At 40.2% G+C, this 24824-nt stretch overlaps 2 protein-coding genes across 6 annotated transcripts in view; one reads left to right on the top strand and one right to left on the bottom strand.

Annotated features, from left to right (window-relative positions):
• Positions 1 to 18898, bottom strand: part of zer1 (zyg-11 related, cell cycle regulator) — a 30359-nt gene extending 11461 nt beyond the window's left edge. The window contains exons 1-10 of one of the 4 annotated variants that reach the window (XM_059994144.1): positions 18767 to 18896; positions 17705 to 17782; positions 14722 to 14958; positions 13029 to 13188; positions 8777 to 9216; positions 5628 to 5804; positions 4714 to 4828; positions 4341 to 4490; positions 2919 to 3086; positions 2315 to 2530 (exon numbers count right to left, since the gene is read on the bottom strand). In XM_059994144.1, the coding sequence (XP_059850127.1) occupies positions 2315 to 2530; positions 2919 to 3086; positions 4341 to 4490; positions 4714 to 4828; positions 5628 to 5804; positions 8777 to 9216; positions 13029 to 13188; positions 14722 to 14879 (1584 nt within the window). In that variant the 5' untranslated portion in view covers positions 14880 to 14958; positions 17705 to 17782; positions 18767 to 18896. Of the gene's footprint in view, positions 1 to 2314; positions 2531 to 2912; positions 3087 to 4340; positions 4491 to 4713; positions 4829 to 5627; positions 5805 to 8776; positions 9217 to 13028; positions 13189 to 14721; positions 14959 to 17704; positions 17783 to 18766 lie in introns of all 4 variants that reach the window. The other 3 variants (XM_059994141.1, XM_059994143.1, XM_059994142.1) reach the window with 3 other exon arrangements.
• A 47-nt stretch (positions 18899 to 18945) lies between these two features.
• The window catches only part of tbc1d13 (TBC1 domain family, member 13), a 37381-nt gene continuing 31502 nt past the window's right edge, over positions 18946 to 24824 (top strand). For both annotated transcript variants that reach the window (XM_059994145.1, XM_059994146.1), the window contains exons 1-2: positions 18946 to 19296; positions 22948 to 23021. In XM_059994145.1, coding sequence (XP_059850128.1) covers positions 19274 to 19296; positions 22948 to 23021 — 97 coding nt within the window. In that variant the 5' untranslated portion in view covers positions 18946 to 19273. The remainder of the gene's footprint in view (positions 19297 to 22947; positions 23022 to 24824) is intronic.

Below are 24824 nucleotides of genomic sequence, written 5' to 3' on the forward strand. Positions count from 1 at the left end.
GTAGCCACTCTATAAGATACCTCCTGTACCTATAAATTGGACATTGAGTTCATGTTCAAGGTCTTCTGCTGCTTGTAGTCTATCCACTTCAAGGTTTAATGTGTTGTGCATTCAGAGATGCTCTTTTGTACACCACTGTGATAACACATGATTATTTGTGTTATTGTTGCCTTCCTGTCAGCTTGAACCAGTCTGGCTGTTCTCCTCTGACCTCCCTCATTTACAAGGCATTTTCGCCCACGGAACAGCCGCTCACTAGATGTTTTTCTGTGTAGACTCTACAGCAGGAGTTACCAACCTGGGGTCTATGGACTCCTTGCTTCCATGTCATAAGAAAGGTTGGGAACCTCTGCCCTAGAGACCTTTGTGCATGAAAATCCTGGGAAATCAGCAATTTCCAAGATACTGAAACCACCCCATCTGGCACCAACAATCATTCCACTGTCAACATCATTTAGATCACATTTCTTCCCCATTCTGATGTTTGGTCTGAACAACAACTGAACCTCTTGACCATGTCTGCATGCTTTTATGCACTGAACTGCTGCCACGTGATTGGCTGATTAGATATTTGCATTAATGAGCAGGTGTACTGGTATACCTAATAAACTGGCTACTGAGTGCATTTCATGAAAAGCCTGCAGGAAGCTATAGAAAGTAACTTCAAAAGTTGATTCTTAATAAATTGTGAGGAAAGACTTTTTTTTTACATCTGCTAAGCAAATTTGCAAAAAGCTACAAATGTTTACAGTGAAACAGCAGGTGATGAGCTTGCTCTTCATAAATTGGCTGGCACATCTTTTAATAAGAGTAACATTTTGCCAATATTTTACTTTGGGGCAAATACAACTTCTTTTTGTGATGATGCCTGGATGAATCTGGTGGCACTGTGAGAATGACATTTTTTTTTGATTTCTCTAGTGTCTTCAGTACAATCCAGCCATTTCTTCTGAGCGAGAAGCTGCAAAGGATAGGTGTAGAGTGTAGACATATCCACTATCTCCTGGATTACTGACTACCTGACAGATAGACCCCAGTTTGTACGGCTGGGTAGTTTTCTGGTGGAGAGGAGGTCGCTAAACAAACTGTTATTCATTATGGATAATCAGGCACATCCTCTCCATGACCTACTGAATAAGCAGCAGAGAACCCTTTCGAACAGGATCATTCAGCTCCGCTGTCATAAGGATCGTCACAAAAAATCTCTCTTACCAAATGCAATAAGCATATACAACAGTCCATCTCTGTGCGACAGGAGAATACACACCATAGTACAATAGTCTCTGTTTTATTATTTTGTAAATTAATACGCGGCCTGGAAGACAAGTGCACTTTCAGGGAGCCGGATTTTCATGGCTCTGGAGGCGGGCAGATTCGAGGCCGGTGCCGCTGCCTGATGTGTCGTAGGAGTACATGGAAGATTGAAAGCAGCCAGCTGGCTGGTGGCTGTATGCCCAGCGACCCGAGTTCTTGGAAAAAGTGATGCAACAGACTTTTAACACCATATATCAATGAGTTGTTTTGTTATGTCTCCCCTCTCACTGTGAAACGGAGACACCTCTTTTCCTTTATTAGGGAGGGAGGGAGGGAGAGGGAGAGAGAAAGGGAGAGAGGGGGTGGGGGAGAGAAAGGGAGAGAGGGGGAGGGGGAGAGAAAGGGAGAGGGAGAGAGAGCGCGTGCCTGTGGATTATTTAATTATTGGGTGAACAAATAGTCTTTGGGGTACTGCGTCTGTGATTTTATTGATGCTTTGCTGCACACTTCAGTGCTCAGTGGAGGGGGGGGCTGTTGGGGGGCGGCTTCATTGCTTTGCTGCTGCTTATGCGTGGGAGGGGGGAGCTGGGGGAGTTTGGGGTTCTAACATTTAACTGTCATTCATTCTTTGGGGCACTCTGTTTTCGTGAATGTTTGCGAAGAAAAAGAACTTCAGGATGTACATTGCATACATTTCTATGACATTAGAAGTACCTATTGAAACATTATTGCACATTATTATTGTTAAATTATTCTGTATTGTATTATTAGTTAAGTCTGTTCACTGCTAAGTGTGTTTTTAAATGTTGCTGCTGTAACAGAAGAATTTCCCACTCGGGATCTATATTTATCATTATTATTATTATGTTAGGTTTATGTAAATCAAATATATTTTTATGTTAGGTTTATGTAAATCGACACAACTTAGAACATATTATTGGCTTCTATTTCTATCCACTCCGCCCACCTGACTAATATGCTTCACCAGAATAGATAAGTTACAATGACAATGATACAACAGTCTGCTACTTCTGCTGGTGGTCATATTCACACTACTTACCGTAACAAATCCCATTTTTCCTACTGCTTCCTTGTGGTCGTTGTCCACTTGGCAGACCAGCGCGTTGCAAAGGTGCACTGCAATGCGCTGAATGGATTCATCCTGCCGCGTCTGATTCAGGATACGAAGGAGCAGCTCGTTCACCCGTCGGTACTGGAATTCCAGCTCCTCTGGAATACCAAAATTACACAGCGTCAAGCAGCAATTCCGTTGTACCTGCAGTGCCAGGATGGGACCGACAGTTAGAGCTCGGCAGAGGAGCACGATTAAACACACAGTACAAACTCACAGCAAGAAAGTGCTAATTGTGAAGGAGTAGATGTCAGGTGAGAATTGGAGGAAAGAGACATTAAAAGAAAAGCCTGGTTTTAAAGAATCAGGGCAAGAAAGTAAAGAGAAGGGAAGAGATGATGGGTGGGGAGGGCTCTCCAACAGTGCCAATTAAGTTATCAACTTGCTGTGTATTATTTCTTAGAAACTAACCAAGTGAATCGTATTATGCCGCAAGGAACTGTAATAACTAGTATATATATTAAAAAGCTCACAGGTACCACAGAGTTTACAGACGTGCAGATGTGTTGAACGGGTACATTCATACCGTTACCTCGTGGTTGGACTCCATACCATTCAGCACCACCTGAATGACCTGGCGGCGGAGCTTGATGCTTTGCTCTTGCCGGTAATCTGCGCCAGTCAGGTAGAAGAGTACTGCACTGCCCGTCACCTGAACGCTCTTGTCAAATTTGTGATACTTCAATGCAGAGATCACCAGCTGCAACAAAGAGAACAGATTTTCAAAACAGCCTCCTTCTACTTTGTTATTAGTGTTGTGGCTAGTACATCTCTTAATGGTCTTTCTATAAGGCCCCTTCACATTTTTACAGAGTTCCACACGCATCATTATCACTGTCCCTCACAGCCTGCTTGATCACCTTTAGACACAGAATAATTACCTAAACATTATTTCCTAAATTGGCGTAAGGGTTTACCTGCATATCTCAGATTTCTCTCTATCCTATGTTGCTGAGCTAAACTCAGTATCATATAGATTACTGTTTACCCCTTTACCTCAGTGAGGAAGTGCTGGACTGTTGGGGGTGGTATCCTTTAAAATGAGACATTGTATGGAGGCAGTAATCCCACAGCACTATTTTGCAGGACTGTAAGAGATTCTCCATAGTGCTACCTGTTTCATATCACTAACTACACTTTACTGTTTGCAAAATGCTGACTGGAGGCTGGGAACGATTCAAGTCTTTTTCACTTCCCTAAAATAAAAATCCGATCCCTCTCATGCATTGCAACTAAGGGAATCCCAGACAAACAGTGCTGCACAAACTCAAGTTTCCGAGTTAAAACACTCGCTCTTTTAAATTCAGATGAAAATTATTATCTCATCCTTCCAGAATACAGCGATCTCCATTTGCTCCCTAATCAAGTCCACTACATCTTATTCTTCTGTACTTTTTATGGGGGGGGGGGGGAGAGGAAGAGAGAGGTGTGAGAGAAACTCAGAGACCCAGGCTATCATTTTTTCTGAATTTTGTAAAATTTTGAATTTTAAACATTATACTTTCATTAAATCTATAAATTGAGCAGACCAACTTATTCTGTGCAGAATTAAAACTGTAAGAATTGGAAGACAATAGTGCCGAGTAGCATCAAAGAACATCAAAGTACAGAAGTTCGAAGTTCAAAGTAAACTTATTATCAAAATACTTGGATGTCACCATATAACATCCTGAGATTCATTTTCTTGTGGGCAATCACAGTAGAACAAAAATACCGCCGAATTAATGAAAAATTACACACAAAGACTGAGGGGAGAAAAAGTGCAAAAGAAAACAAACTGTAAAAATACAAATAATAATCATAATAAGTAAATGGGGAAATAAATAATATCCCCTGACATATATCCCAAATGTAAGCAGGGATTCACACCATTAAAAGGGAGTTTCTGTTCTATTCTAAAAAGGTCACTTTCTAATTCATAGCACTCTTCCTTTCTTTTGACCTTGAACCTTACCTGCAGAGCACGCAATGGCTGGTTAATACATCGGTCAATACGTGCAATATCAAAGAGATGATTTATTGCACGCGAAGCAATCTCTGGTCGATATTCTGCATAAGCTTCAATAGCATTCAAAATTTGATCCTCATTTGCTTCACCAGTTACCTAGTAATAATAGTAGAACTGTAACAAAATCTGCAGGTCAATTGTGCAGGTTGAAAGAACAGGAAAGAAAACACACACAGACACACACACACACACACACACACACACACACAGACACACACACACACACACACACACACCCACACACACCCACACCCCCTACCTGTACTTATATGAGCATCTTCATGTGAAGAACTCCACTGAGGAAGAGCCACTCACTCACCTTATAAGCAGGAATATGTGTTAGATTGCACAATGTGGTGTCAAATAATCCCAGGAACTGAAAGGATCTCTTTAGTGCACGGAATGGTTCAATGCTACTCTTTTGTGGCTCATTACTAAAGACATAAAACAAATGAGATAAATTAGTCCAAATTTATCACATTTCTCAAAAGCTTAAATGTATTTTTTTTGCCTCAACATTTAATGGAGGGAAATCTAAGATTACCATCTGAAATTTCAACTTTAGTTCCTTAACTCCAAAGTTCTCTCCTCTGATCTATTGACAATCTCACTCTGTATGATCTCTTAAAATGGGGTGCTTGGAAATCTGTCTCACTGTCGGTTTTCATCCAAAATGATTGCTCTCTGCTGTAGCACCATGAGACTTCCTACATTAGAGATGTTGCAAGTATTGGCACAAAATTAGTTTATTGTGCAGAGCAACAAATAACTAATTAAATAGTTTTAGTCATTAAAATTTGAAAGCTAGGACTCTGTGAGAATGTACCTGCTCTTTTCCAATACATAGGATCTCCAACTTTGCTCTCAACAATTAAAGCACGCACATAAAACATCACAATAACATCTTTTTCCAAATGATTGTATTGAACTAGAGGACCAGGCCACTCTAAGTAGCACTGAACCCAGTGATGGGAATCTCTGTACTATAGGTGTCATTCAAAGGAATTCAGGTAGAGTCCTGTGCCAAGTAGTTAACCAAATTATTAATCTCTCTATAATTTTTTTAATATCTATATGAACTGGGTATTATTACCTTCCCAAAGAAATAGTTTGTTGTAAGAGGTAACATGCAAAGCTACTACATTTTTATGAGTTTTTTTTTGGCCAGGTGGCAACCCAATGTTCAAAAAAGAAAGTTCAACCTAAGATATTTGGCTAAGCCTCAGCTCTCACCTTGCAGGGCCCAAGGCTTCATCGTGACTTGAGATTGCAGAGTTATCCAGCATTAAGTGTCCTGAGATGTCTAGTGAGACGAGGTTTTTAAGGTTCTGCACAAAGGCAGTGAGAACTTTCCTGGTCAGTTTGAATTTGTAGAAACTGGAAGTTCGATCACGAGAAATGTCTAAATGTCTGTAGAAGAAATTGCAGCAAGATATTAGAGATTAATGCATTTGGATGAATATTGAAAACAATAACTCAAGTTCCACTCTCATTATCACTCCAACTTTGCATTATACAATTAGACACACAGACAAAGATTCCAGGTCAGATTTCTGGTCTGCACTGACCAAGCTTAATTTGTTGAGAGTGACTAAGAAGCTCTGTTACTTGGCTTGCTGACACCCGATGATGCAAGTTCCAACTGACCCTAATAATACCTATGGAGGCAAGAGTGGGCAAATCAGAATTAACAATGGCTCTCCTTCAGAATTCAGGATCACAGTACACACAACTCACTCAATGCTCTCCTTGTGAATGGGCAAAGCATAGTCCACCTTGAAAGGAAGGATAAAGTTATTAAACCCATCTTTAAGTTTATTTTATACTGTTGTTGATTTCTCTGAGGTTTACTTACTTAAATAAAAATGGTTAACTTAGAAAAAATTAATTCTAATTGAAAGGCATTGAGTGGTACAGGCAAAAGACAACTAATTATAATACAGTCTAATCCAGGGGTTTCCAACCTTTTTTATGCCATGGACCCTTGTCATTAACCAAGGGATCTGTGGACCACAGGTTGGGAATCCATGTGAGAGGGTGATATTGTCCAACAAAAATAATTGCATATTTTTCAGAAGTAAAGGATAGCAATTAAACAACATTAACCTTGTTACTGGAAATTTCTCTTGAATGTGTCAGTCAAGATTCCCCACTCAAAAAATATCAGAAAGTTGTGGGTTCAATTGCCACTCAGTCACTATGAGGATATAATCCAGCCAACTCTTCTTTGCATTGCTAAGGTACTTGGGCACTGTCTTTTGGATAAACTATGAAATATTTCTTTCTATGACAATTGTAAAAGAACCCATGACACAGGAGAGTCTTCCTGGTGTTCTAGCCAATATCTATGCTTTGACCAGCATCATGAAAACATATTATCTGTTTGTAATAATACTGTCTGAATAAAGTCACCCACACTGATTCAGAAGCCTGATAGTTATAGGGTATTAACTGTTACTGTGGGTCCTACGGGGCTCAGTTCTTCCAGTCAGAAGGGGTAATGGCCTGCATGGAGGGGATTCTTGATGATGGATGCTCCTTTCTTGTGGCAGCACTCCATGTAAATGTACTCAGCGGTGGGAGGGAGGCTTTGCCTGTGATGGACTGGGCTGTGTCCACCACTTTCTGTTTCTGTTCCTGGGCATTGGTGTTTCCCATACCAGACCATGACATTGCCAGTTAGGATACTCTCCACTGTGCAACCATGGAAGCTCGTCAAAGCTTTTGGTGACATGCTGAATCTCTGCAAGCTTCGAAGAAAGTAGATGAGCTGCTGTGCCTTCTTAGTGATGACACTTATGCGCTGGTCTCAGGACAGATCCTCTGAGAAATTAACGTCAAGGAATTTTTAGCTACTGACTCCCTCTACCTCCGTCCCCTTAATGAGGAATGATTCCAGCTTCTTCCCTTTGTAGTCGATAATCAACTTCTTGCGGACTTTGAGTTGTTGTTGTGGCTTCACTCAGCCAGACTTTCAATCTCCCTCCTATATATTCTACATTTAGCTGCTTGTGAATGTTTACTGTGTGTAAACGGACCGCTTTATTCCATAATATGTAAATACAGAGAACTCAGAAATTACTTAAAGGACATCCTGAAATTGTGAAAGGAGAAAGTTAAAATGCAAATCTTTCTTTTTATCCTAAATTATTCTAGATTGTTTAATGTCATTTCCGGTATACAAGTGTAAAGAAGAATGAAATAATTGATTCCCACCGCTGCCTGTAAGAAGTTTGTATGTTCTCCCCATGACCTAATCAGTTTCTTCCGGTTTCCTCCCACAATCGAAAGACGTACCAGTAGGTAGGTTAATTGGTCATTGTAAATTGTCCCGTGATTAGGCTAGGGATATATTGGAGGATTGCGGAGTGACGTGGCTCGAAGGGCCAAAAGGGCCTATTCCACACTGTATCTCAACAAATAAATAAACCAATAAATAATGTGTTGCCTAACAAGTTTGAGAACAGTTAGGAAAGAATGCATGCCCTTATATGCCTGGAAGCAAGTTTAGATCAGTAATAAGATTGAAACCATTACTTATGTTGGGGAATGACAGGAGCCTATGGAAAAGTACTTTGTTAAAAGTGAAGGCGGTGTTATATTAGGTGCTGCAACAATACATGATCAATCTCAGTAGCAATATAAAGAGAGGTTCTTTAAAACTTCTTTCTATATAGTGACAAGCACACTACCTGAAACTTTTAGCAGGTCACTGCAGGGCATCTGGGGAATTCTGCTACTACCGTCCCTTACATCGACTTCTAGTCTGGTAAGGTCTCAGGTTTTAAGTTTTCTTCTTTGTTTTAAAATCCCTTCAAAGTCTCATTCCACTTTATCTCTAAAATCTCCAGACATATCACCTTCCTTGAAGGCCTACACTTGATCAAATTTTGGGTCAAATTTTCTGTGACAGTAAAACTATCTGACCATTTTCAATTCCTAACGAATTAGTATCTGGCTCACACCGGGCTCCAGCGTCCACTACCCTTCACACAACAGTTCCCTTCCATCTCACCTGGTTCTATTTCCTGCATTCTTTTGAAATTTACCTGATCTTTGTTTCCCAGGTTTTCTTTGAATTAATTTACTACTGGACAATTTATTACTTTCATCTTTAAAAAAGTGAACTGAAAGAGTTGGAGAAATAACAAAAGGCACTGCCAGAGTTCTGAGCATTCTGGACTAAATGAGTTTTATGTACCTCATCTGACCTGGTATCAAACACTGTCCACTATCGGTCATGTGAGATGCTGGGAATGCCGAACTATATTAAAGGGACTATTTAGTTATATTTCATTATTACTGAGGCTAGGGAGAATAACAATTAAGGTCTGAATTTCTAGGCCATCATGTGACCAAGATCAAGAAAAAATATCTCCTACCTGAGGTTAGTGAGCTGCAGGAGGACCCAGATGTGCTCCTCAGAGAGGTCCACATCGTACAGCACTAATGACCCAAGCCGCTTCTGCCACTGTAGCAGGAACTGGATGTCATTCAGCTGAACTCCAGAGAGGTCAAGTGAGGTCAGACTGGTCAGTGGCCGCAGGAGTCGGTCTACGTTCACTCCCTCAGTTAGATATCCCAGGTTGAGAAAACACAGCCGGTGGAAGCCAGTAAAGGTGAAGTCCTTAACAAGATCCTGCCGTGAGGAGTTCACCAGGCTGTTGTCCCCCTCGCAGCCGCCAGGATTCTCCTCTTCATAAAAAATGTTATTGCACCCAAACAGACTGAGTGACACCAGCGTGCTGCGGAAGTTATTAAGAGTCTGTAAGCTTTTGGCTGAGAGTCTGTCGCAGTTTACCAAACGAAGCTCAATGAGATCCTGAAGGACAGAGGAAAGGCAGATGTCATGTCATTGGAAAACAAGTCAACAAATACCAAATATAACATCGTCAACTGTAGCTTTACAATCATTAATTAGCAAACTAATAATGCAGTGGTTATGTGATTGGAAAGGTTATGAAGAAACATACAGTCTAGAAGCCTGAAAGGGTGATCTTTAAACTTTAGCTATTAATCCAGGGAGTTTAACTGCAATAGTTTGAGAATTTAAAATAAAGTCCTCAGATAAATATCTGGTATCAGAAAAAGTGAGTCTGGATTAGTTGTAATTTCACTGACAGAAGGATACTATTTGTCCTTATCTATTCTAGACCTGTGTGTGGTTCTACACCCATATCAACACAATTGACTTTGAACTGGACTTGGACCCTGCAAAACACTTACAAGTTAGAGTAGAGTTTATTGTCATATGCACAAGTACATGTTTGCACTGGTGCAATGAAAACGGTATTGCATCAGCACCCCAGGCACACAGCACATTTCAGGACAAAAAAGATAAAAGCAATAATTAGTGGCCTTGGTAGTGACACCCATGCCTAGACTGAATATCATTAAAAAAGAAAAAGAGCCCCGGAATTGATGAATAGTTCAATTACTACCATTTTCCAGTTTATCGATTCAGTTGTCTCTCAGGTTTTTCAGAATGTTTCATAATTTACATGTGATTTTATATACAGCAAAAGAGTTATGTTTTGAAATTTTTGACAAGGTCCTACCTTCTTATCTCAACCTTTTTCAAAAATAAAATCAGAATTAATATCACCAACATACATTGTGAAATTTGTTAACTTTGTGGAAGCAGTACAATGCATGATATAGAAACAAACTGAATTACAGTAAATACATAAATGTAGATCACAGTACTATTAATACACAACCCTGAGATTCATCTCCATGTCATGAAACAAAGGAACTGAAAAACAAACCCATACTGTCAAACACCCAATGTGCAGTGACAAAAAACACATAATGCCCACAAAAAGAACCCATAAAAAAACTGTCAAACACACCCAACGTCCAGAGAAAAAAAAACACAAGCAAGTAGCATTCTGAAGTCTGCAACAGACTTCAGTTATATCAAATAGTTAAAATATGTAGTGCACAAAAAGAAATTTTAAAAAAACTAGTGAGGTAGTATTCACAGGTTCAATGTCCATTTAGAAATCAGATGGTGGAGGGGAAGAAGCTGTTCCTGAATCGCTGAGTGAGTGCTTTCAGGCTTCTGTATCTCCTTCCTGATGGTAACAGTGAAATGAGGGCATATCCTGGACGGTGGGGGCCTTAATGATGGACGCCATCTTCCTGAGGTATTGCTCCTTGAAGATGTCTTGGAAACTACAGAGGCTGGTACCCATGATGGAGCTGACTACTTTTACAGCTCTCTGCAACTTACTTTGATCCTGTGCAGTACCTCAGCCCCCCACCTCCACACATACCATACAGTGATGCAGCCAGTCAGAATGCTCTCCACTGTACATCTGTAAAAGTTGGAGTGCTTTACGTGACAATCTAAATCTCCTCAAAATCCTAATGAAATATAGCTGCTATCTTGCCTTCTTTATAGCTGCATCAGTATGTTGTGACCAGATTAGATCTTCAGCGATCTTGAAACCTAGGAACCTGAAACTGCTGTCTCTCTTCTTCTGATCCTTCTATGAGGATTGGTTTATGTTCCTCTGTCTTTACCCTTCCTGAAGTTCACAATCAGATTCTTGGTCTAAATACAGTTGAGTGCAAAGTTGTTGCTACCACAGCACTCAACACGCTGGTTTATCTTGCTTCTGTACACCCTCTCTGCATCTGAGATTCTGCCAACAATGGTTGTATCATCAGAAAGCTTATAGATGGCATTTGAGCTATGCCTAGCCACACAGTCATGGACATAGAGAGTGCAGAACAGAAGCGAAGCATACATCCCTGTGGTGCGCCAGTGTCGACTGTCAGCGAGGTGGACATGTTACTTCCAATCTGCACAAAATGTAGTCTTCCAGTTAGGAAATAGAAGATCCAGTTGCAGAGAGTGGTAAGGAGGCCCAGGTTCTGCAGCTCTTCGATCAGCAGTGTAGGAATGATGGCGTTGAACGCTGAGCTATGGTCAATAAACAGCATCCTGACGCAGGTGTTTGTATTGTCCAGGTGATCCAAGGCAATGTGGAGAGCCACTGAGGTTACATCTGTTTTAGACCTATTCAAAATATTAGTTCTATTCAAAATGATAACAGCAGCAGTAAAGAAAATGTAGTAAAGATTTACAAGGATATGGCCAGAATGAAGGGGGTTGTAAATACCAGAAAATATAGAAACTTGTTTTTTCTCCCCTGGAATAAAGCATCTTCCTGATCGAGGTCTTTGAAATTGTGAAGTAACTCTTTCCACATATTGGCTTCTCCAGGAGAAGAGGTTGTTAATATAAGAAAGTCACTTTAAGAATTTAGAAAGATCATCTCATGAGTGGTGAAAATGGTGAACTAATTGCTGCACACCAAGGTAAAGCAGAGAGCTGATGAATCTAAGAGGAAGCGATGTATATGTAAGGAATGCATATGTAAGCGAAAGGTGGATTGCAGGCACTGTGCTGCATCTACTACAAATGCCATTCAAATTCAAACTCCAGCCTTAATTACTTTTCCACTCACAATTCCTTAGCCTACCATAGTCCAGAAATTGAACTAGAAAACAAAACCTTTTTTAATGATAAGTAAATCACATTTGGTCACATTCCAAAGTTCTTGTGGTATTCCTGGCAAAATACCATGCTTTGGAAAATTGGACACTTCCAGTCATGATTCATCCAAACATTGGTGAAACAACATGTGATAATGTCACCAAGGTGAGCAGCACACACTTTTCATTTAACAACAGAATTTGGATCAAAACGTTGTAACCCATTATCTTTGTTTTTCCATTCCCAATAAAACATGGAGCTAGTCACACAAGTTAGGAATTGTATTTGAATTATAGTCTTCCTTAGCATGTTATTCTTATCTTCAATCATTCCCACACACTGATATGCAATTCAGTAGGTACTTCCTGCATCTAATAAAGTGGCCACTGAGTTTTTGCTTGTGGTCTCCGCTACTGTAACCCACCTACTTCAAGGTTCAACAAGTTACACATTCAGAGATGGTCTTCTGCACACCACTGTTGTAATGTGTGGTTACTTGAGTTACCATTGCCTTCCTGTCAGCTTGAACCGGTCTGGCCTTTCTCCTCTGACCTCCTGCATTAACAAGTTTCCGCCCACAGAACCGCTGCTCACTGGATTTTTTTTTGTTTTTCACACCATTCTCTGTAAACTCTGTGTTTTACACGTATTATAATAATAGGAATATTCCAGGTTTGATCTTCAGTCTAAATTGATTTCAATGTAGGTGCATTGGGAATACCAAACTGGTCTTGATCACTCTGATTGGGGAAGGAAGAATTCAGCACAACTTCCATTGCTGAGCCTGACTTAGCTATGTGGATAGAATTAGGACTAGTTATAAATTCCTTTTCTCAAACAAGAGCTTGTCAGCTGTCTCTGAGGGAGACCAGGTACTGTGAAGTTAAGCCCCTGATGTGAAGTCAGAACCATCTGAATGAATGATTGTTGAAACAAGGCAATTACAGATTGTCCATTTTGAAATACTTAGGCTAAATATTTTCTTTTCACGTTCATCTGAAAGAGCTTGTGTGTGTGTTCAAGAAACAAATACCACAATGTCAGATTAAAATGTGCCACATTTCTGGAAGAGGGGAGGATTAGAGAGAGACTGGGTGAGTGACAAAAATATATAACGTCACTCATACTTGTTTAGAAAATGCCAACAAGTCCTCATCCTGAATGACATCGTCATGAATCCCCCTCAAGTGTACGTGAGTCAGTCGAGTACTCCGATGGTCTGAGAACAAACTAAAGAAACTGAAGTTCACGGGGAAGCTGTTGTCTGTATTCACGAGGTCCATATACCTAGAGAAAGCACAAGAGATGGTATGAGCTTTTTGAAACTAACTTAACCTCAGAATTGGGGGGAAAAAAGTGTTTGAGGGTTTAGGAGAATATGAGAATAAAATATTCTTGGGATTCCACCATCCTTCATTAAAAAATGCTACATCTTTCCTCCATTTCCATCCAACCACAGTCTTTTAGCATCTCAGTCAAACCAGCCCTCAATAATCTAAACTCAAATTTATGCATCAGAATTTCATACTTTAACTTTGCAGAGATAGTTTTACCCAGTTTCCTCTTAAATCTATCTGTGAATTTTCCCTCAACTGCTCCACGTAGTGGTGAGATTCCTATTTTTATCATTTCCTTGTGGAAGAATTTCTCCCATTTTATTAAGTATATTAGTGAGGTATGTTAGAAGCAAAACACATCAGAACTCTTGCCACACAGTTTTTGAAATCTCGAATTCTCTGCAATTAAAGAGGCTGGAAGTGCTGGAGGTCAATTAAAGCTTTTACCATTGAGGCCAGTAGATTGCTATGGGTGGATATGTCATATATCCTGGAGCAAAGAAGTGAAAATTCAGTTGAGATAAATATCATGCATGGTAGAAAGGCTTGTAGGGTTGGCTTCTCTCTGCTTTGTGTTAGATGGGCTGATTGGATCTTACCATTTTGGTCACTTCCTTTTGAATCATTTCCCGTTTCTGTAAGCCACAGAAACCTGAAGATCTTAATCTTGTTCTGCTCTTCAATCTGTCTTGGCCAATCAGCACCTTAACTTCAGCCAACTTTTATTGTTTCTTACCCACATAAAGTCCTTGTCCAACAAAAAATAAATTTTGGTTTTGGAGTTATCAAGATTCTGGTAGTCATAACAATTTACAGGAGAGCTAAATAAAACTTTCATTTTTTAATGACCTTTCATTATCTTGGATATCACAAGACCACAAGACACAAGAGCATCAACACCATTCAGCCTATCAAATCTGTTCTGTCATTCAACCATGGCAGATTTTCTTCTCTCAAACTCATTTACCTACCTTTACTTCCTTACCAATTAAGACAGTATTAATATTCACCTTAAGTACAACCAATTACTTGGCTCCCACAAATTAGCTCAAAGGAGGTTTTAATGAGTTTCAATGTTTCATCTTTCTGAACTCAATTCAGCACAAGATCAAAGCCATCAGAAGTTTTTCAAAAGTTAAGCCTTTCATTCCAGGCATCATTCTTGGGGAGCTTCCCCAGACCTTCTCCAAGGCCAGCGCAGCTTTCCTTACATACAGGCCTAACATATTTCAAATGTGATTTGATGAATCCCTTATAAAGCCTCAAAATACTTTACACTTTAAAGAACTTTTAAAATATTACTGCATTCTAATATAAGACATCTAATAGCTAATGTGGACAGGGCAAAGTCCTATATACAGCAATAGCATCCCAGATTTTCTCTATCCTACAGATTAAGAAGTATTTCCTGACATCACCATCCTGAATGACATCATCTCTCAGTCACCCTTCACCTCCTTCCAATTCTGTACTTGAAACTCACATATTGACAAGACGGTTACAGATCTCACTGGGAAGAAAGATATCAGGGTGCAGTCGCAGCGTCTCATTGTCTTGCATGTAGCACAGTGTTCCTTCCAGGTTCCACAAGCAATACTTGGTGCACAGAGTCATCAGCGAGTCGGGGCTGTACGATGCCATGTCTGGAGCACCCTCCACCTCTTTCACAGCCAGTGAGTGGTGCGACGGTGCCTGCGGCTACACAGACATCGGGAGAGAGCTGTGGAAGATGAAAGCGTAATGCAAACCAGTCTCAATTACAAGGATGTCATATTTTTTACTATTTGCAGTATATCAAATGAAATTATATACATAAGTATCTTTCATCACAGGAGGAGGTAATTTAGCCTATGATTTATGTAAGAGCATACCAATTAACTGTCTTCAAGCTTTCCTTTCCTTGGGCTGGTCTATGCTGTGTCCAGATAATTATTTTTAAACTTGGAAATTTATGAGTGAATTGTGTTGCAACATTTTACTGTCTTAAGCTATGCTTTTTTTTAACTGGATTGACATTCTTTCATTTACAATTGGAATAGCTTCAAACAATTCATTAAACTATAAACAAAGTGAATAAACTGAAGTTACATGTTGTTAGGCTACACGTGCTGTGTATTGTCCAACAACACGACAGGCAACCTGTACTTTCGAGAGATACTGCTAGCCTCGCTGCAACTGCACTCCTTATATATCAGAGAAGATAAGGCACGATCTAGCAGAACTGTTCAAAGTTATGATGGGCTTGGGCAGGTAAATAAAAAACAACTTTCTCCATTAACAGGTATGTAGCCCAGAAACTAGAGATGCAAATTTCAGATAACAGCATAATCAGATCGGGTGATGAGATTTATAAACCAAAATACATATTAGTATTTAATGGAAAGCTGAATGAATACATAAGGGGAAAAGGAATAAACAATCATGGCAACAGCTTTTCAGTATCAGAGAATGTATATGGTATACAACTTGAAATTCTTACTCATCACAGATATCCACAAAAAAACCAGAAGAGAACCCCAAAGAATGAATGACAGAAAAATGTTACAACCCCATTTGAAAATGTATATGGGAAAAGGTTGTACCATTTCTTTCCTGGTCATTCTATGAATTGTTAAGCACTTAAATAGTTTGGAAACCAAGTGGTTTGTTGGCCTTTATTGCAAGATTTGACTACACAGGTCGAGACGTCTTGCTTCAAACGTCTGGTTTGGCTGTCTCCAGAATACATTTCTGGTCTTCCTACCTGAGAAGGGATTTATTTACTATAGAGGAAATAATCAGATTGATTCCTTTGTTGTACAAGAAAATATTACACAGGGTCTTTTACTCCCAAGTTTATAAAAACAAGAGGCAATCTTACTGAAACATACAGGAACCCCTCCCCCCCACACACAAGGTTATGAACACCTGACTTATGTGCAGCCTTCACATGTTTATGAGCATTTGGGAGATTGTTGGGATGGATTTGCCAGTTGCTACGAAGCTGCAGGCATTTTCTGCCACTTGGGAACTCAAATCCCATCAGATTTCCCACTGCCATCTGTCAGGGTTATGAACAGTTCACAGAAATAGAATCCTTACATAAGCTGGAGAACACTTGTACAAACATTTTCAGAGATCAGTGGGGTACATAACAGAAACTAGGGATCACAACCTCAAGATATGGCCATTCAGGGCTGAGTTAAGAACACACACGCATGTACACAAAATGCTGGAGGAATTCAGCAGGTCTGGCAACATCTATGCAGAGGAATAAACAGTTGACATTTAGGGCTGGGACCCTTCATCATAAGTGCTGATGAAGGCACTTGGTCTGAAATGTTGACTGTTTTTTCCCTTTCCATTGATGCTGCCTAACCTTCTGAGCTTTTCTGGAATTTTGTGTGTGTTGCTCTGGCTTTCCAGCATCTGCAGAATCTCTTGTGCTGAAAAGTTAAGAAGAAACTCCTTTACTCAGAGAGCAGTGAACCTTTGGAATTCTCTGCCCAAGACTACCATGGTTTCTCAGTATATTCAAGACAGATTAAAGGAATCAAAGAACACAACACAGAAAATGGTGCTAAGGTAAAAGAAATGCCATGACTGTAATAGGCACGATGGGCTGTGTGATCTGCACCTGTTCCTATTTCTATGTTGCCTATCATCAAGATTCATTAAACCACTATTGTAGGAACCAAAACAGCCAATCAGAACTCCCAGATCACCAATGAAATAAATAATTTGATTTTTTTTTTGAGATGTCTAAATTGGAATAAGTATTGCCCAGTTCCGGTTCTGAATTTATCTATTCTTCAAATCTTATACATTTGCCTGGTAGGGCAGTATAAAGCTTCACCAGAAAAGCACATTTCCAATAATGTAGCATTCTTGACGGTGTGTTTACAGTGCCAGCCTTAATTGCCCCATTGAATTCACAACTTCCTCCTTAAAGGGTAAACTCTCTGAACAAAAAATGACAATTGCTGAATATTGCTCGGTACTCAAGCAATTGCATGCACCTACCCACAGGACAGGGCTCTGCATTCAACCAATCAAGACACAGCATTCAGGCTCCAGTTAATTATGCACATAGCTTTTCACTCAGCTAATCATGGACAAGCCCTTCACCCAACCAATGAGAGACAGGGGTCTGTATCCTGTCAACTGTGGAGCAAGGCATCATACCCAATCAAAGCAAAAACACAATATATCAGAGGATTTCAGTGGATCAAGCAGCATCGGTAGATGGAAAGGAACAGTTGATGTTTTGGCTTGACCCAAGACATCAACTATCTCTTTGGCCTGCAGATGCTACTTAACCCACTGAGTTCCTTTAGCGATTTTTTTTTGTTCCAGTTTACAGCATCTGCAGTTTCTTGTGTCTCCATACCAACCAAAGATTATATTGGACTGGGGTCATGTGCAATTGACTGTGACGAAAGAGGGTCTCGTAGTTAATCAAATTTCAGCAATGATTCTGTACCTACCAATCACTGTCAAAGATCCAAGCAATTTTTTTTGCATAGCTAATTCCTTGTTTGAATGGCTTTTCGCTGCAGGAAAATCTAGGTGGGAGTAGATTGGTTGTAAGTTAGCTATTGATGGCTTAGATTTCCCACATTACCTCTCTCTCTTCTCTAACTAGGCCTCCATTATTCATTGACTCAAAGGTTCAACCTACACAATCACAAAATTACTCCCCAACAATTTTTGGACCCCATACACAAAAAACCAACATATCCCCCTCTCAGTCATGACCCAAGATTTCATTACTACCACAGCAACCTACCAATTATTTCACTCCCCTTACGACGTAAGCTAAATACCTGTACCTTCTCTTCTCCAACACCTCCCCATCAGACCACCTCTAACTTTCCCTCCCTCCTCGAACCCTTACTGACTCCTCTCCAGACGATCCCCCTGCCCCGACTCCCCCCACTCTTACACACCTCCGTCCTGATTCAACCCCCAGACCCTCCCCTGCCCCGATTCCCCCTTCAGATTCTCCCCTGAGGTCCTCACTCCTCCGCAACTCACTTCCCAAATCCCTCCCCCTGCCCCGATACACGCCCACATCTTCCCCTGCTCTAACTCAGCCCCCAGACCCTTCTCCTGCCCAAACTAAGAACCTCCTCCTACCCCGACTCACCCGAGAAGACCCTCCTCTCAGTCCCAACTCTCTCCCTTCAGTCTGTCCTCTTCTCGAACTCCCTCAGACTCACCATCGGACACTCTCCCTTCCTCGTCTCCCCGATCCCCCATCCAACACCTCTCTTTTTCCGCCGCGACTCCCTCAAACACCCGATTCCCTTTCTGTCGCCCTCCACTCCTTGCACAGCAGATCAAACATCTCACTCTCCCGTCGCAGCCCCAACCCCTCGCACTTTATGCCCCTCACTCCGGCACCCACGGCGGCTGACAGGCTCCCACTTCACTCCCAGGCCCCGCTCCGTTCACGATCCTCTGCCACCTCGGTTGTCAGGTTACCCGGGTCTCGGTTTTCACCACCTCCTATCTCCCATCCCCAGGCGGGTCACAACAACACTCACCTCCACCTCCACCTCCCCCTGCTCCTCCGCCGATTTTTGTTTGTGAAAAATAACCTTCTTTTCATGTAGAACTCGCTCCACGGCTTTCAGCAAACTCCAGCTCCACTTCCGGGTCAGCCTGTCAGCCGCGAACTACGTCCGGTGTGAAGTCGGTCCGTCCTCCTCAGTGGGGAAACGCAGAGCAAAGCCACAACTTAAAGGCTACGCCGCTAATGTAACAACAGCTTCAGCTATCTCATGTTGCATCTGATTCTGTTATTTCTTTTTGTGTGTGTATGAGTGAAATGAATGTGAGTCGACCAAAACATTGCTAATTTAGCCTCAGAGATATCTCTACATTAGAGGTATTTCCACTCTGAGTAAATCCTTATAAATGCCGAATTTACAAAATCGACTATCCCTCGGTGGAGAGAATTGATCAATTTCGTCAGTATTACTCTTGCCGGACTTTAATATTAACGGGACAGGTTTCCGGTAGAGTTGCCAGTTGGGAATTAGGAAGTCAACATGTCGACTCTGTACAAGAACAGGTGAGGAGCTGATAATGGAAGTAGGTCTGTGAATGAAGGATCTTTGGTTGAACACGTACAGGGCTTCGTTGCTGGCTGCGAGCACTCCTGAAAGACTCCCATGAACTGCTGAGGTTCCTCCAGGGGTAGGGCGACGAGACAAACTCAGAGCACTTGGAGGAACTGGATGATCTATAGGCCAGCAGTTATGCTCCAGCGGAGTCCGTGGTCAGCAGTTTAACTCAGTCTTTAATTGTTTAACTCAATCTTGCCTATACCTTCACTTCAGTATGTTAAAATCCATAGGGAAGCACCCCCTAGATGTGTCATATTTTTCATCTTTAAATTTATAGTGTCTTGTGAAACTTGAACATTATAGCCTTCTGTTCCCCAAATGACTTAAAACGCTTATCTTGCTACAAGTGCTGACCAAATCTATTTTCAGATTTCCAGCTCACGGATTCGTATGCTGTTCTTTGTTTGCAGCCGATCAAAATTTTCAACATAGTGGTTGGACATTTGTAAAATGTGAAATCCAGGGTTCTTAGTTGACTGAATTTCGAAAGAACAGATATAGTAAAAGACAGAATTGCACACAGCTCTATTGTTCTATGCTTGTGCTTATGTTCCGTGCAGGCCATCTCCCACCTGCTACTCGTAAATTTCTTTCTCAAATTTGTGTTTATCTAGCTATTCTTTAAATACTTAAGTGCTACTCAGTGAAAATACCATTTGTATTATGGACTTAGTGTTCTATATGATTTTAGTTACCAAGGTATCTTCACATTTTAACATTAATAATTTTATTATTTTAATATTATTAATAATTAATCTTATTATTCTCAATTCTAGAAATAATTTGTGTTTTTACTAACGTACCTCACTACTTTTGATATTTTGTGTATCAGTAAAATCCTTATACAACTCTCCAGAATTAAATATTTGTGTTGAAGGAAGTGCAGATGTTCATTTTTCCCAATAAAATGTAAACTTGTGTGTTTCCAGCATTTCTGTTTTTTAATTTTAAAATGCAATTAAGGCAGCATCTGTGAAAAGAGATGAATATTTCAGGTCAAAGACCTGTCCCTAGCATTTTCTCTTTCTGTTTTAGATTTCTAGTGTCATTCTCTATGTAATAATTCAGTTGAATTATTTTCAACAAACAAAAATAATCTGCTCAAGCCATAAATGTGTTCTGTGCTGATCTCTTCCACCTCCAGTCTTTTAGCGAATCTTGTTTTCCTCTAATTCTACCCTTTCTGCACACCTCTATTGGCTGCCAGCTTGTGTTTCAGTTTTCTAGCCCAAGGTCTAGAATTCTCTTACAGGCTGCTGTGTGCTTCTACTTCTTACCTTTTAAGGCATTCTTTATGACCCTACCTCTGCTCTCTAATATCTCCTTGGGTAGCTTTTGAAATCCTATCTGATGATACTGCCATGAAGCACGAATTTTAAAACCAGATTATAGATGTTACTTGAATGTCCATTCCTCATGTTACTTGAATGTCCATTCCTCATGTTACTTGAATGTCCATTCCTTTATTCTACATGGGACGAATAGAGCTGTGAAGGCTGGTGTATTTACATTTTGTCTCCACTGGGATATCTTATGATTGTCATTGTTGGGTAATATGATTGATAAACTGGTTTAGATAATTTTAACTCAGTCCAATAATCCGGCACACTCAGTACTTTAGTAATCCAGGACTGGGTTATTTTCTGGGCTGTTGCATGAACCTCTAATTAATACTCCAGTACACTTAAAATGTAACTTTTTATAGATGTTATACAGCAGAATAATTATTAGACAATGGTATAATGTTTCTTGTGAATCTGGCAAATTTAAAGAGAGCACAGGAAACTGAGCCAGATGCTGAATCACTAAGATTTCCAAACTATTACGTAGTGGATTACTGTACAGTAATTATCTTTTAATTAAATTCCAGGTAGCCATTAGATTTATGAAGTCAGTTTATTCAATCTTGCAGTTTTATCTCTTAATTAGGAGTCAGTTTAGGTTTGTCAGGATTCTATAAAAATTCTTATCTACCACCTTTAAATAAAACATTAATTTTAGCTCTGCAGCTCAACATCAGTAAGTTAAAGGAGATGGTAGTGGACTTTAGGAAGACTAAGCCTGCATTGCTCCCTGTTGCTATTGATGGTGTGGATGTGGTGAGGACCTACAAGTACATAGGGGTGCACCTGAGTGGAGCACCAACACAGAGGCTGTGTACAAGAAGGACCAGAGTTGCCTCTACTTCCTGAGGAGACTGAGGTCCTTTGGAGTATGCAGACCTCTCGTTCGCATGCTTTACCAGTCGGTTGTCATCAGTATAATCTTTTATGCAGTAGAATTCTGGGGCAATGGCATCAACACGGGTGATGCCAACTGGCTCAATAAACTGATTAGAAAGGCTGGCTCTGTTGTAGGAGTCAAACTGGACACACTGGAGGCTGTGGTAGAACAAAGGACCCTACGGAAAATCCTGGCAATTCTGAATGACGCTTCTCACCCTCTGGATGCCTCCTTGTGTGGACAGAGGAGCAGCACAGTTATCTTAGTCTATTACTAAAAGTGCTAATGAGTCAACCTATAGCCAGGGAGGTGATGAAGCCCCTCCTGTTAGACTGTTTGTGGTAATTTATTTTTTATTCTTTCTACTTCTCTTATAATATTTATATTTGTGCACTAGTAATACTACTCTAACATTGTAATTTTCTTTGGGATCAATCAATCTTTCTCCACCAGAAAGCTTTCAATCTTGGTTTTAATTTTTCATTTGACCTGTCATTTTTCTGCAAGTCCACAATTTCAACAATCAGGACTGACTTTTTTTGTTAAGTATTATTATATATTATTTATGAATGGATTAAATCTCATTTAAGGTATGGTTACTTGTCATAGGGACTCTTACCTGAGAAAAATTTTACTGTAACTATGCTGTTAAATTTCATTGATCCTGCTATAGTTACTATTCTATAGATTTGCTGAGTATGCCCACAGGAAAATGAATTTCAGGGTTGTATGTGGTGACATATAGGTACTTTTATAATAAAATTTACTTTGAACATTGAAAAGAAATGATGGTAGGAAATAAATGCATTTGGGCAGTCTGTGCAACATAACAAGGGATATCAAGAAGCTTCATATAAGTGTACATTAGACAAATGTTGACACCTGCTCATGGGGAGACATTAGTGCTGACTAAAAGTTTGGCCGAAAGTTTTGAGAGGCTTTGTAGACAGGCAAAAGGATGGAAGAGTTTCAGGAAAAAAATAGAGTTTGGGACCAAGCTGTAAACGAAGAACTGATAAAAGATGAGGATGAGCGAGATATTAACCTAAGATCTCAATGCCGTGTAGGGCTTGAAGAAATTATAGTGAAAGAATGGCTCAAAAATGTACCTGTGAAATATTTTACAATTGAACTGCCAATATGTCTTGAAGAACATTGATGATGGATGAATATATTTGTGTATTGTGAATAATTTTTGAGTACAAGTTTGGTATTCATTCGTTACTTTTCATATGGAACAAAATTAACATTTAGACCACTGGTGGAAAATGCATCTGATCACCCAGATGTTAATGATTCAAATGAATCATTGTGCAAGTAGTGCTGTTCTTTTTGAATGGCCCTTTTCTTATGGACTGGTTTTCTTTCAATAGGATTGAAGAATTCAGGATTGCTTTAAATGAACCAAAGATCAGCCTCACAAAACTTCGGGAGCTCTGTTTCAGTGGTAAGGGGAATGGTGCAAAATTTCAATATGAGATTCTGGAGAATGGGTGGTAAGATGTCTGTGAAAATATGTGTTGTCTGCTGAAGGTATATATCTGACATAGCTAATTGGTTTTTCACTTTAAAAAAAAAAGCCACACTTTGTACAATTAGGGATATAATTCACATTCTCTGTTCCTAATTGTATCAAGCATGACATTGGCATTCACCAAAATTGGTATAAAAATGTAGAGATGTTCAGGTATCACTTCTTGACCAACACGATGGAGTGTGTATCATTGGCTCAAAGTATCACACTCTCTTTGCTTGATCATCATGAAGTGACCTGGTCAGGGTCTGGGAGTTTCATCCTTAAAGAATCCTTTTGTTAGTTGCCATGGTGACCTTTCTGCAATTCCTCTGTTTTTTCTTGCAATCTCTTAATTAACTATCCATCACCTACATTTACTCAACATAAAAAAAATGCATCATTGTCATGTAATATCACTACTATATGCCCCACATCAGTAGGTATGCTTTTTAATTTATGTCACTGGTTATTATCGATACAGCCCTACAGACAATTCTGAATCTATCCCTGCTACCATAGAGATCATCCTGGGACTAACTATGCTATATCTAAATACTTTAATATAAAGCTACTAAGGTCTTGTGACTTCCTGTAATGATGGGGTTTTCTTTCAGATGTCATTTCATTGGCAGCATGCATCTTGCTCTCAAAATACCAGAGAACTGTATTCACTAGGCACTTAACCACACACTGCTCCTGCATGTTTATAGCCCAGTGGCGGCGGTTGGTGCAGTATGGACAAGACAAGACACTCCGGACTTCTGGTGCTGTCCGCATAGAATTTGCATGTTTTCCCCCGATTGTATGGGTTTCATCCAGGTGTTCTGCTTTCCTACCATATCCCAGAGATATGTGGGTTAGTAAGCTAATGGTACATTGCCCTGGTGTGTGGATGTGGCAGATTCTGAGGAGTTGACCAGAAATTGGGCAAATAAGAGACAACAAGGGATTCTGCAGATTGCTGGAAGTCTTGAAAATGCACACAGAGTACTGGAGGAACTCAGCAGGTCAGCAGGATCTTTACAGGGAAATAAACAGTTGTCATTTCAGGCCAAGACGCATCATGTGGAATCAAAAGGAAGGGGGCAGAAAGGTGGTTGAGGGAAGAAGAGGAGTACAAACTGGCAGGTGATGGGTGAGACCAAGTGATGGAGAAGGTGGGTGGGGTTTGGGGATAATGTGAGAATCTGGTAGGTGTTAGGTAGAAGGGCTGCAGAAGGAGGAATCTGACGGGAGAGGACAGTGGAAGGAGGTGGGGAATTGAGAGAGGTGGTGGTCAGGTCATGAGGGTGGGGGAAGGAGAAGGGCTGAGAGCTACCATAATGGAATCAGAATCAGGTTTATTATCACCAGCATGTGATGTGAAATTTGTTAACTTAGCAGCAGCAGTTTAATGCAATACAGAATCTAGCAGAGAGAGAAAATAAATAATAATAAATAAAATAAATAATAAATAAAACAAAACAAAAACAAACAAGTAAATCAATTTCATATATTGAATAGATTATTACAAATGTGCAAAAACAAATGCTGTATATTAAAAAAGTGAGGTAGCGTCCAAAGCTTCAATGTCCATTTAGGAATCGGATGGCAGAGGGGAAGAAGCTGTTCCTGAATCGCTGAGTGTGTGCCTTCAGGCTTCTGTACCTCCTACCCGATGGTAACAGTGAGAAAAGGGCATGCCCTGGTGCTGGAGGTCCTTAATAATGGACGCTGCCTTTCTGAGACACTACT

The sequence above is a fragment of the Hypanus sabinus genome, chromosome 18 (assembly GCF_030144855.1).
Source record: "Hypanus sabinus isolate sHypSab1 chromosome 18, sHypSab1.hap1, whole genome shotgun sequence".
NCBI lineage: Eukaryota > Metazoa > Chordata > Chondrichthyes > Myliobatiformes > Dasyatidae > Hypanus > Hypanus sabinus.